The sequence below is a fragment of the Lissotriton vulgaris genome, chromosome 10, assembly GCF_964263255.1.
Source record: "Lissotriton vulgaris chromosome 10, aLisVul1.2, whole genome shotgun sequence".
NCBI lineage: Eukaryota > Metazoa > Chordata > Amphibia > Caudata > Salamandridae > Lissotriton > Lissotriton vulgaris.
In genome coordinates, this window is record NC_141698.1 from 1,035,357,102 (window position 1) to 1,035,371,480 (window position 14,379).

General features: G+C 44.1%; 1 protein-coding gene across 1 annotated transcript in view; it reads right to left on the bottom strand.

Annotated features, from left to right (window-relative positions):
* Positions 1-10,213: 10,213 nt before the first annotated feature.
* The window catches only part of GGCT (gamma-glutamylcyclotransferase), a 178,447-nt gene continuing 174,281 nt past the window's right edge, over positions 10,214-14,379 (bottom strand). The window contains exon 4 of the mRNA XM_086942081.1: positions 10,214-12,441. Within this exon, the coding sequence (XP_086798207.1) occupies positions 12,292-12,441 (150 nt within the window). The 3' untranslated portion in view covers positions 10,214-12,291. The remainder of the gene's footprint in view (positions 12,442-14,379) is intronic.

The following is a 14,379-nucleotide window of genomic DNA, read 5'->3' on the forward strand; positions in this document are numbered from 1 at the left end:
AAGGGTCTCACTGCTGGGTATACCCTGGCCACTTAGGGCCAACATAGCAAACACACTAAGATGATAGACAGAGTACTGAAACCTTTCAGACCTTCACCCACAGTCACAGATCTGGGTTTACTCCATCATCATTATTCTGCTCACTAAGCCACCTCAAAACAAGCATCCTAGGACCGGTTTTGGGGTTTACTCAGTGAAATGTTCACTTTAGGAATCCAGATGTGGCTTTTGGCTGCTGTGACATGGAATAGCTTTCAGACTCCTACGCACACCTCCATCAACCTATTGCCTCCAGCAAAACTCACCTGAACAGTTCAGTATAATGTCCCCACAGCTATATCCATTTTATTTTGGGCAAAGAAGTTTGTCGATAGAAAGTTACATTGTAGCCCAGGCCCACTCAGTAAAGAAAGTAGAGTTTGTTCACAAAATCAGTTGGTTCGCCCAGACGTTGGTTTGCAAACAAACTGCTATGACAGTAGTCTGACCAATAACCCTCATCCTCTTCCCGTGGTATTTCAGGTACGGTGTCATTCAGTGGTATAAAGTGTTGGTTCATTTGGATCATGGTCAATCTCCCCACATTTTGAGGCTGTAATAACTGTGTCAGCTGCACTGAAAACACTAGCCATTGGCGCCTCTTCCTATACGAATACACCAATTGGTTTTGATCCACATAAACATCTCTTGGGTCAACCAGATGATGGAGCGGGGGGCCAGCAACTGTTGCAAAATAGGCCCAGCTGGGAACCTTCTATTTTGGGAAGATTGGCGCACCAAATTCTAGAAAACCTACTTCTTCCACAAAAGAAAAGGCAGGAAGTGCAACACTAACATTTTAGCCAGCTTCCAGTTATTCAAACGTACCATTGTGTGGTTGCATTCTTACTGACCCTCCCGCCTGAACATGGAAGTAATAGTAGCCTAGAATATTTTAATTTCTGGTGCCACTGATGCGCACGACTTGCTGAGTAAAGAAGGTGGTAGACTCAATGTGCCTCTCACTGGAGTCACTGTATGCTGTTGCTGTTGTGTCTCCATCTGACTCAAAGTCTTGTGCCATGTTGACATTACTGATGTGGTTGATACTAGTGTGCTGCGGGAGACAGGGCTGTTTTGTGTAAAAAATTCATCCTCTTCTTCCACATCACCTTTCGCCATGATTGGAGCAGATTCCCTGCTCTCTTAACCTTCACCAACAACACATGCAGCAATTTTTGAAGATGCCCCTCCCACCAAATTGTGTGATTTTTTTTCCATATGGGTTGTTTTCCCTCCAGCACCATAGTGTGTACCAGGCTTCCTCAACAAACACTTGCATGGCTAATGGAGCATATGACAATGTTAGGCTCCTGCTTGCTAAGCTTAAGAAGTCCCAAACTTGGGAGGTCAACACTCTCATTGGGCCACAGGTGCCACTGCCTGAAGAAGTGAAGATTGATTGGCATGTTCATAATTGCGTCTCTGCAGTGCTTACTTCTACTGATCTACTTGTGGATGCAGGTCACAGGGGCCTTGCAAATATGGGAGCTGCGAGTGGTGGTGGTATCGGTGCCACATTCATCAGAGCAGGTTGAAGAGGGGTAATGTCTGTCTGCTCTGGGGCTGGAGTAGCATCCATGATGATGATTGGCTAGTCATGCATACATCTAAGGCTTACAGGAACTTTCCTTTTCCCTTGCTTCTCCTGGTGGGTCTCGGACTGAGGCATGCTCTATTCCATGTCCAGATCATCAGAAGTGGGACTTGGAGAAGATGGTGGAGTACCCTTTGTTTTTCTTGCTGGAGACCTGAGAGCCAATGGATCTTCCGAAAGAGGCTATTTTACTTGCACAGCAGAAAGCTCAATCTCCTGTTTTGCTTCTACGTTGGGAAGATCTACTATTGCTGGCTGCAGCTGTTGCTGTTCATTTAGCTGAGTTTCTAGCAAGGATTGAGTACTTATTTGTGAAAGAGACAAATCCAATATAACATCACTGCTTGTCATCATTGCTGTGTTTCCAGTGGCTGCCTCTATGCCAGACATCAGCTTGGACCTAGGTTGGGGTGGAGCCGTTGATGTGAGAGTGCAGCTCCCAGCTTGCTCCCTTGAGACCGGTGCAGCAGGCACATCATGTTGCCTGAATTAGATTTGGGTCGACGACACAACAGTGGTGAGAAGTTGCTTCTTCTCAATGGCCACTTTCTTGGCAGCACCTTCCTTTGGGGCCATCTTAACACCTTAGCTGCGTGTAAACATTTCTCCCCAGTGCTGCGCTGTCCATTAGAACTAGTGCTGAATGGACGTTCAATGGTCGTGCGCAGCACTGGGGAGGTAGCGCTGCTGACGACCATTGGCCGTCAGCAGCACTTAAGGGGTTAAAGCTGTCATTTGAAGCGGCGATCACTTAGCTATACAAGCCGAAGAGATTGGAGGACTGACTTCACCTGTTGTTGTGTGGTTACACGTCACATGTACAGGTCTTCTGTCTGGCAGTACTGTGGGTGATGTCTCTTCTCCTGTGCACCTCAAAGCAAACAGGCAAGAAAAACAGTAGAAAAGTGTGGCATTCTTGCAGTCTGAATTAATACAGACAGAGACCATATAATATAGTGTGGTTAAGTTATAAATAAATAATTAATAATACAGTGTATCCATTCCAAAGTGAAACCACACCAACTTACCATAATGTTTCATTTACAATCAGGAAGGATTACTGATAAATGATTGCTGTTGTGCATCTGTGCACCTATGTCAGGCATTTTGGGAAAATGTAACAAAATGTAACAAAAAAATGCTACCTTTTAAACAAATGAATAAAAATAAGATTTTACAAAAATTGGAAAATAAATTGACAAAAGAAAATAAAAATTAAAAAAGAAATGCAGATGTGCTAGGGGACTATGAGAAACCCATTTTCAAATGGAGAGGCAAAGATGTGCAAGTGAAAAACGCAAAAAAAGTATAACATATAACACACAGTTCATAATCGTACAATACAGTTGTTATGATCAACTAGGTCTCAAGCATATTATTAAACTGATATCAAGGAAAAGTTAAAAAAAACTGAACACAAACAGATAGGCTTAGGCCTCTTCTATCAATCTTCATAGGAAATGGCTTTGAAAACTGGAACAAAATGGTGGCAGCACAAAATAACTACGAGTTAAATGGTCAACCAAGAAAGAATGCATGCAGGCCTATGGCTAAAAGAACACTGGCTGGCTATACAAAATAGTCACCGGTCATATGGTCAAACAACAACAACCAGCAAGGAGCTATGGCCCCAACAAAGAACACTTGCAGGCCTAGGGCAAAAGCACACTGGCTGGCTGCACAAAATGGCTGCCGGCCATATAGTCAAACAACACCAAAAAAAAGGGGTCATGGACAACAAAGAACACAAGCAGGCCTATGGCAAAAGCACAGTGGCTAGCTAAACAAAATGGACACTGGCCGCATGCCCCAACAAGGAATACATGCGGTCCTATGGCAAAAGCACACTGGCCTGCTAGTTGCAACACAAAATGGTCACCGGCTACATGGTCAAACAACAACAACCAACAAGGAATGGAAGAAAGCACTCGCCTTGCTGCTTTTGCTGCTCCAGTGGGGAATCTAAGATGTCAGCATGCCTCGTGGTGAGCTGACATCACAGATCGGTGAGACCGACATGAAGTGATTCTGCCTCCCTCACATCTTTAAAAAAACAAGATTATTTTCAGCTCTCTCCAGTTTTAGCCAATGACCGACAGAATGCCCTGTGGAGGGCTGACACCTGCACTAAAGGGGTTAAGAAGGTGATTTTGCTTTCTAGTGTACATGTAAATATTTCAGTCTCTTAACTGTCTCATAATATGAAGCTTGAATCTTATCTTAACCTGTAATAATACCGAACAATCCCTCTGCAAGTTAATGTGTTGCATTCTAGCACACAGGACATACCTCCATGCTTTCTACATTCACCACTCAGAATATTGCACGCTCATCCAAGCAATGTTAGGCCATAGGGGAGGCCACCTTGAGGATTATATGCAAGGAGTTTACTGCATGCGAAAGATGAAGAATATCCATTAATCAGTTTCTGCTCAATGGTGTTCACAGATGTGTGCCATTTTTACTTGAGTGCATATAAACAAAGTGATTTGATAGGCATTGAGGACATACTTCATATCAGTCTTTTTTCCAAATACTGTACAAGTGATTTGCATAATTTACTCAATTATCTATTTGCAAAAGAACATGGTGGATATACACATTATTTATTTTAAAGAAAATGTATATCACTCCACGGACTATTTAGAAAAATCTTTCCTAAATGGGATGCATTCTGCTTCCAGCACGCTATCCACCAGATGCATCAAGCCCAGATTCTGCGAATTCTAAATTGCGAAAAATACCAAATCGCAATTTAGAATTCGCAGAATGGGATGCATCAAGAAAAGCGAATAAAAAAAGCAATTCGCAGTCGGCCGTACAAATTGCGATCTCACTAATTGCGAGATCACAAAAACAGGAAGTCGCATTTCGAGCACAAGGATTACATCACAACCAGGAAGTAGGTAGTTCCCTCACTCATTCTGAACACAGAGCCTGAGAGTGGAAGAAGCACAGCACAGAGCTCCACCAGACCCACCCTGCAACCCCACAACAGGACACACTTACTAAAACAGAATGTCCCAGGAAGCAGCAGGAAGCAGTGCACCTGGCAGAAAACAAAAAATCAAGTTTTCAGAGCAGGAGTTGGAGTTCCTCATTGAGGGTGTAAGCAGGGACCATGATAGGCTGTTTGGGAAGGAATCCCGGAAGGTGCCTAAAGCAGACAAGAGGCGCATTTGGCAAGGTAAACTCTGTTGGAGTTACCGAGGGCTCCATTGATGAGCTGAAGAAGAGGTGGTACGACCTCAGAGGTCGTGCCAAAGAGCGCATTGCAGAGAGGCTGGGGGAGCAACATGCCAAGGGAGGAGGAGACTCCACAGTTGCGCCCAACACGGCACTAGAAGACCTGGTGGAGGACACAATCAACCCTGCAGCCTGCGTGGGGGTCACCCGGCTAGACACCTCCCGACCCACCCAACAATCCCAAGGTAAGTGCCATGCAACTGCGACCCCGTCCCCTAACAATGCCCATGCCCCCAGAGCGAGCCGTTTGATAACCCCAGTAATGCAGGCCCTGCACATCTGAAATGCCATGTTGCATTGTGGGACCTGTAGTGTGATAATAGTTCCCAGATAGCCACACACAGTCAGACCTGTCAAGTGAAACATGTCCCTAATGCCAGTCAGGAAAAGCAAGCCTGCATGCATGTTGCAACATCCCATGTGCATGATGCATATCATTAATCATGCACCCATTTACATCACAGGTGCTGCAGAACCACAGAGCACTGACAGTGAGGCACTCCAAATTGAGGAGAACCCAGAGGACACCGAGGGAGAGAGCCATCCTGCCCCACGACCAGGACCTTCACACACACCGGCACCAGTACCACCACCTCCCCATGCGGACAGGGCCACCCCTGCAGCGACAGGAGGAGCGCAACCACCACATGCCTCACACATGGCAGTGCAACAGGCCACACCACCACCCAGGAGGCAGACACGGCGCACAGCCACTGTGCGCTCGCAGTCAAGCGGTCGGATGAGTCAGCAGGGCAACGTGGCAAGACGAGCTGGCTGGGGGCAACATGCCCAAGATCCTGGTCTTGCTATTGAATGCTGGATGCTAGCAGTCCACCAAAAGCAGGCACGGCACATGGCAGCCATGCAGCTGCAGCTATATGAAACCGCAAGAAATGTGAGCCAGCTCACCGACAGCGTGCAGGTGTTAACTGCTGCTGTGAGGGAGAACAGCCAAATCATGGTGTCACAGCAGGACATCAGCCGCCGCCGCCACCACCAGCTGCTGACCGGGCTGTCAGCATACACCGCGTCAAACCATCTGATCGGTAATGCTATGGCCCAACTCTCACGCCGTTCCCTGGCAATGCAACTCCAGATGGTGCAATGCTGTCAGGATGTTGCTAGGGTGTTGGAACAGTTCACAACCGCTCTCCAAAACCAGCAGGTGTGTGGCCATGCCCATGTAAGGGTGGGGGGTGATGATACAAGTGAGGGCACATCCAGTCTAATCAGCCTGTCCCTGCCGTTGGTACAAGAACAATGCCGCAGCACCAGGCCCAGTTCTGCATGACGGCCCAATACCAGCGAGGTGGATGTGGAGAGGCGACAGGGCGCGTCCGGCCGGAGGCGCTAAGGATTGTATGAACATTAGCAGCAGTGCCATGCTGCAGTACAATGTAGGCCTGCTTCGCAATCATGGGGCTGTTGGTCGTAATACAGTTTTCATGTTTTCTGTCCAAAAAAAGTTAACGGAATATCCTGTTAACATAATTATAAGAATTTATTTCAAAAGTAAATCCGACTCATGTCATTATTTCATTTGTCATGCATGAGTGCAGTGTTGTGTGAGAGGTATGGGGGCACTAGAAATAATTCTGTGTGATGTAGTTGCGGCGCCTGTGTCCCTCAGCAGGATTCTCCCCGCGTGCATGAAGTACATGTGCAGGTGGCCGGTTGTCCCCCTCCAACTCACTGCCAGGGATCTCCACAGGTATCCTTCGCTTTATAGCAATATTGTGCAGTATGGCACACACGGCCCCGATGCGGCAGCAGACCTCAGGCTTGTGGTAAATAAAATTACCCAGACATAATTTCTATACATTAATAAAGAATAAGGATGGCTCATAAAATGAGAGGCAGAGTCCGTGGTGTCCGAGTTAAAAGGGCTTTATTTCAATGGCTCGAGCCAGGGGGAGAATCGGGTTCCATCACCACTAAGGTTCAGGAAGGGATATCACATCTTTTATTAACATCACACATTATATATAGTAAAACCATACAATTGTAATGAATACAGTAGGCGGAACACTCCAGGCGGAGCAATGTGAAAAGAGAGAGATAAGAACACATGGGCGTAAAAGAAGGCGTGTAAGGAGGCGTACACGCAGGTGTGCACTTGATGAATCATAGGTGTGTCATAGGTGGGTGGATGCATAGAGGAGGTCTGCAGGATCAGCAGAAACCTTTAACCTACATGTGCGCGCAACTGGTCATGACGTGAAATTGACGTGTAACTGGGGAGAGCTGGGGGGGGCTGACTTTAGCACTAGTAGAGGAGTCTGGAGTCTGGGATGTCAGAACGACCTGCACCTTTGGCACATCTGATATCTTGTGTTTGGAGGATGTATTGTCTGAAGTAAAGGTCTCTCGAGTAAAAGCTGTTCATCACTAAATACTAATGTGCACATATTTCATCGTGCATTACGTGGGGCCATGGGCCTACTATGGCAACGGGTTCAGTAAATCACTTGCATGGAGACAGGAAGGCTAGGGACTATGCTCTGCAGGCGGAAAATGTTTACCTCCTTCACTAGACTGGAATGTGTTTTGCGGAGGCTGAGCAGATAACTATAGGCAAAATACCATCTTGGCAGGCAGGCCAGGCCGGGCACCTCTCGGCTGAGCAGGGAGTAAGGAAGAGGTCAGGGATGCATACCTAAACTGCAGCTTTCAGAGACAGAAGAGGCTCGGAGCCTGAATTCAGGGCCTGGCTCGGCTGGGCCACAAAAACGTGTGCTTCTCGACATTTAAACGTGTGCCATGTAAATGCATTGGCAACGTAGGCCACAGTGCAGAATTAACGTTTCATTCATGGAAGGCCTAATAACTGACATGCTAACATTAAACGGAAATGCAGAGGCAATATTATTATGGGTACGGGAAGGGAATTACATGATGACATGAACATACATGGGGCATAGGTACATGGATAGGGTGCGAGTGGGGGGACACACTGACCACATAAAATTTCTGTTTCCTCAGGCTGGTATTTGAGTGCCCCACCAGTCTTATGTAGGATGCGGAATCGGCTCTTTAACATCCCAAATGTCCGTTCAATGACATTCCTGGTGCGAATGTGTGCAGCATTGTAACGCTGTTCCTGTGGTGAGGCAGGGTTGAGGTATGGGGTGAGGAGGTACTCACGGAGGCTATAGGCGCTGTGACCTGAAGGAAAGGAGCAGAGGGTCAGTGCCTGTCATGCGCAGCTACATGGGCTTGACGTACTGTTTGTGGGCATGTGTAATTACCTAGGAGGTGTCCTTCGCCAAAGTCACCCCTGGCCAAGCGTGTGTGCATGCCGCTGTGCCTGAATATGAATGAATCATGCGTGCTCCCCGGGTATTGTGCCACTATGACGGTGATGATTGTCTTTGCGTTTGGTTGTTCAGTGAGTGGTAGGACTTGCGGTTCCGGTACATGTATTCTGTCTCAGCGGGTGGGCAGATGTGGGTACATTCAATGCATCCAATTACATGTGGGAATTGCGCAATGTTGTAAAATTGTAGCTTTATCGGATTTAAGTCCTGTTGGGTGGTTGGGAAGGTAATGTAATGGTGTATCCGGGTCAGCATGGCGTCCAGGAAACTCCTTAGGCAGCGGGACAGTGTGCTCTGGGAGATCCCTCCTGCAACTGCAACTATCCCCTGGAAGCTTCCTGAGGCCAGGAGGTGAAGGCAGCACAGGACCGGGACATGGGTGGGCACGGCATTGGTCCTCCTTGTTGGGTGCTGCATCAGGGGTTCAAGGTCTCGGATGAGCTTGGTTATCATTGCCCCATTCAGCCTGTACTTCGAGTAGATCTCCTCCTGAGTCTGGCCCAGGAGAGTGATCTGCAGCCGGAAGATGCGCTCCTGGATTCTGCGTCTGTTCCGGGCTGCAGCCTGGAGCTTCGCCCCCTTACCACAATGTAGAGTCCTGGCATTGTGAATGTCCTCATGCTCCTACTGTGTCTCCTTAAGTGTGCTTGTTTAGCCCCGCACATGTATCTTGTTAGGAGAATTATTATTATTTTTTTTCAAATTGAACTTTATGGTTACCACCTGGTTTGAGTTCTCCTTAAATTGCGCCTCGCTATTTGCGATTTTCTTTTTTTCGCCAATTGCGATTTTTCATGAATTTGCTTTGCGATTATTTTGCGAGTTCGCAAATGAATTTGCAGAATCAGTGGAGCTTCGCTATTACAGAATCGCAAAGGGGGTTTCACCTTGATTCTGCGATTTTAATTGCCAACTCGCAAAATATATTTTGCGAATTCACTATTTGGTTGTTTTTCCTTTCCTTTCCTGAATTGCAGTTAATGGTATTGCGATCGCAATAGCTGTTTCGCAACTATTGCGATCGCAATTTGTGTTGATGAATATATGCCTAAATTCCTTAATAATTCAGTCAGGATAATCTATAACACTTAAAGGTTTACCAACGATGAGAATAGAGAGGAAAGAAATCAGCTTCCCAGTCTATTATCCTAATCTTGGTAATTGTTTACACGTTAATCACAATTCATTTGTACGGCCAATGTTTCTTGATTGTCCAACTATAAAATCATGTCCAACATAAACTCATAAAACAGCACTACAGAAAAAAGAACAAGGATGTCCTAGCAGTAGTAATTTACATACATGAATATATATCTAAAACTTACATCTCATGGTGGACGGACTGCTGATTCTTCGTTGATGTTGAGTCTGGCAGGTTCACAGGTTTCTAAATTAATAATGTAGTGGGGTTCAAGTTAGAATAATTTCTAGCATCTGTTGCCTTGCTTTGGATATCTTCCAAATGTATCTAAATCAATCAAACAACATCTTAGCCTGTTCTCCCTAAGGTAATTTCTCAATGTGATGTGCCACCGTGCTGAATTGCATGTTACATCAACTATGGTGTGTGGTTTGTCATTAAATGGCACTTCCTTTTCTGATGACTATTCTTGCAGGCCTTACATTTCACACATAAATCCCATTCATTCATCTTTAGAGATTCATTTCCCATGTTGCTTCTCCATGCTGAAGTGGCTCCTGACCAGAAAGTCATCTGGAGAGAGACTGTAACAAATTGAAGATCAAATGTGTTGGAGATGATGGAGTTTAAATTCCTCATCACCAGTGGCAATAAGACAAAGTCACAGTGACAAATGAGGATTACTGCAGACCAACATAGACCTGGTGTATAAACAATTGACAAGTACAGAATATAACATATTGAACCCAAACATTCAATAGTACCCCAGAGTACTGTAGAGTGATACAAGAAACAGCATTATTTATCTTCAGTGGAGTCACTGAAAATCAATTATAAACCCTTTGGAAATAAGATTCAGCATGCAAGCAATTATTGTTAATTTGTGTATCCTTTATTCGCATCAACTGTTCCGGTTTGACATTAAAAGCTACACAATAATGCACCTTCACAGTTGTAGGCAGTAAGAATGCAGCTTATGACATTTGCTAGTGTTACAGCAACCAAAGACAAGGTCTACCTTCTGTTAACTGAGAGCATCCAAAGAGTCAATTATATTTGGCAATAGGCTAATGTCCGGAAAGTCAAAAGACTATCTGTGTGCCTAAAGTATAACGTGGATTATGCCGTTCTCATAAAATATACAGTAAGTTTGAAGCATCTTAATAATATGTGCATCAGAATCCTTGAAAGCTGGGGGCTATACAAATACTCAGCTTCACACACCCAGTTCTTTTTATTGTGATTATTATTATTGAAATCTTATATAGTGCACAGCTACCCACACGGGGTTTCCCAGCACTTCGCTATAGGTCAAGGTGTTCCAGGACACTAACGAATCAGAACATCTAAGGCTTCAGCTGTTTTTGAAAGATTGTCTTTGATGGTCTTTGATGATCTGAGGTTGTTTAGCAAAAGCCAAAAGACAGACTACTACATTTCGGGCTAAAAAAAGAAAAGTCCATATTTTTTTTGTCAACATTGTTTGTATTATTTTTTAGGTAGATGGTAAAGCAAGAAAAAAAGTTGATAACGGTGTTAAATGCAGATTACAATCAGCAGCACATTGAGAAAACACAGTTTGTAACACTTTGAGGAAACCAGTAAATTTGTACGAAAAAGTCCAGTTTTTATAAAGCTTGTTAGGTCAGCCATCTCTTCACTACAAAATTCCCTACACTCAGGAGTCAGATTTGGGCAAGACAAGACATGGATAAAGGACTTGAGCCTCTCAGTCAACAGGAGATAATGTGAAAGGTGGGGATGTTAGAAACCAACTTGCTAAGTGAGGTATCAGGAACGGAAGCAGTTCTCCGTAGCTTACATATGTGTTACATTCAGCACAAATAGGAGCAACTCAATTTTGGACCTTGTTGCATTTAACTGATTTAAGACAGTTTAAAAGATTTTTTATACTTCTCTCAAATTTGATTTATGAAATGTACACCATCATGTTTTATATGTTATTACATGTATGTCATTATCCAGATGGGCATCATACAGAGCTGCTTCTTTTCTTTATGTATTCACTATTTTCTGCTATGCTGGTCTGGAGATCATTTAGACTGCAGTGGGAAAAGGATTATTCAAAATATTTTAAAGTCCCATCAAGATTTCTCTTAAGCAATTCAAAAATACTTACCCTTTACTGTTGGAGCTTGCTCAGAATGACTAACGGTAATGAGTGACAAGAACTAGTATCATTGGCTAGCTCCAAGGTTAGTAATGGCATTAGTGCATGAAAGTGCTAGCTCTTTCCCCATTATCCTTGCCAAGACCCGCCAAAAAGCGAGTCTGGTCGGACAATTGCGCGAGTTCTCTGTACTAGTAGTTATTGACTCAATTCCATGCAATATTACTGGCTGCATTAGTGTCAATATTCCAAAGAACATGCTTATGGGTGATATCAATATTACAATATTATTTCATGGTCTGGACCTACGGTATGGCAAAGCAAAGATGATGGGAGTGGGTGTACTGTAAATGGGCTAAACTGCGGAGTCCCAGTGCAAGTCAGAATGGCTACTGTACCAGTATCTGGCAGTAATGAGATAGCTCAGTGGGTCGTCAGGATTTCTACAGTCACCTTAGATGTCCACAACCCGAGAAACAAATATGTTGAGTAAAAAGAATTTCATTATGAACATCGCTAAGTATTACTAACCCTTGAAGATTATTGGGAGCAACTTGATAAGTACATCTGCTGTTCGCAAATAAGAATCCAATTTTATGTTCTAGTAACTAGGAACACAACAGCTTGATTACAATTATACATTAACATAGTTCTGTGTCTTGCAGGTTTTTATGTTCTCCAGGGAATACAAATATTCTTTCATCTCACTCCAAGTACAACTCGATTTCTCCTTGCAAACGGTTTAGGAAATCCCTGGGTTATGGCAAAAAATGAATATTGCGAGGTTAAAGTCTAATGGACTGAATACCATGCAATTCATTTAACTCATGGTTTGCTGTACATTCTTCATTGCAGCTTCAATCTCTTGCATTATTGGCATTGGTCCATCATAGTTGTTCGTTTCTATAGCTTCCAGCTTCTTCTGATACTCTGCAGGCAAGAGATTCTGCTTCGCACCCATGCAGATAACCTAGAACACAGTAGAAGGAAAAACATAGATCATGAGAAAAAAAAAGACAAAAAAAATTTCAAAAACTAATAAATCATCATCCTTATACTGAAACTTGCATTTTAGGACTAACCAGTGTACACTTTGTTTCTTCCTATAACTTTATTGTTTGGAACTTCTGTCCTAAGGGGCCATCCATTTCATACCTAGGGTACGTTTCTCATCACTTCGAGACATTCACACGAATACTTTAAATTTATGATACATGTTTGCGCTAATATCGAGTAGTAATTTATGGGTCTTTGGCAAATTAATGCTCAGAAAAGAGGTAACACATTTTCAAAATCACCTACTTGCCAAACTTACCTACATATGTTACGAAGAATTTTAAACATAAAAATCTCTAACATAATATCCAGACACATTAAATGTTGACATTTACTGCTGAGATCAAAAAGGCAAACAAAATACAGGCCTACTTTTCTACAGCCTGGACATGTCCCTTCGGACAATCGTCTTAGACAGCAAAATCCCAAGTTGCAAAAAACAAATTATACCAGCTTCATCTACTTGCAAGGTAGAAATTATCACTTACATTTATAATATTGGACACATCTTGGCCCAAGCAATTACATAATAAGTTTTTAACCTCATTCCTAACTACTTCTGAACATTAAGTAAAACTACTTCTAGATAATTGAGTCACAACCCCTCAAACTCACCCAAATAGACCAGAACAAATTAAAATTTCCAAACACTTAACACCATACATGGAATGAATGATTTCCACATATAAGAGACTCCAGCAATGTTTCCATATTCCTAGGACACTGCCAACCTGCAATTTAATGATGGCCATATTTCTACACAGGGTCTTTGCTGCCATCTAGAAAGCCCCAAACGTGACCTGTATAATGCCCTCATGCATCAGATCACTCACCCATACCTTGTCCATCAGCTTTCCACTCTCAAACAACCCCTCTCCCATCTATCTATAAAGATAGAGCAAAACATGAACCTGCTGACTTCGACTCTTTTTCTGCTATTAAAAAGAAGCACCTGGGCCGAACACCTCTGACCCCCCTCCCCAAAGTACAAGAGCGTTCGATACCGTCAGCCATGCGTTGTTGCTGGAAAGACTGAGTGATTTTGGCATCAAAGGCCTGGCCTTCAGTTGGTTGCAGTCTTTTCTGTCAGGAAGGACACAAAGAATACAGCTTGGAGAAGAAGTTTCCGCAGTGGGAGAATTAGAGTGTGGGGTGCCTCAGGGCTCGGCCCTATCCCCACTGCTGTTTAACTTATACCTACAGCCTCTAATTGCCTCCCTGGCGAGTATGGGCTGCACAGTATACAATTATGCGGATGACACGCAGTTGTTGCTGAGTGTTGACAATACAAATGCCGCCCAACTCCACACTCAGAATATCTTGAGATACACGGTCCAGTGGATGACAGGAAACCTCCTAAAAATCAACCCAGATAAGACTGAGATCCTGGTGATTTCATCTGCCACTTCACCATGGTGTAATCTCTACTGGCCCGCAAAGCTATGTCCAGCCCCAAAACCCAGCCTAAATGTGAAGAGCCTGGGGATCAAATTGGACTGTGACCTCTCTATGGTCAACCAAATTTCCTCAGTAGTGGGCCTTTGTACTAACATTATCCGACAGCTACGGAAATTAGTACCTATAATCTCCCAATCTATGCTACGTTCCATTGTCGCAGCCACTGTGATCTCACGAATAGATTATGGAAATGCCCTCTACCTCGGCCTACCAAAAACTCTGACAAATAGGTTACAGGTGGTGATGAATGACGCTGCTCGTCTTATCTTCAGACTGCCAAGACGTACCAAAGCATCCCCCCTGCTACAAAGTCTCCATTGGCTCCCTATCAAGGAGCGAGTGGAATTTAAAAGCTTGTGCATAGCCCACAAAGCCATCTATGGTATGGCGCCCA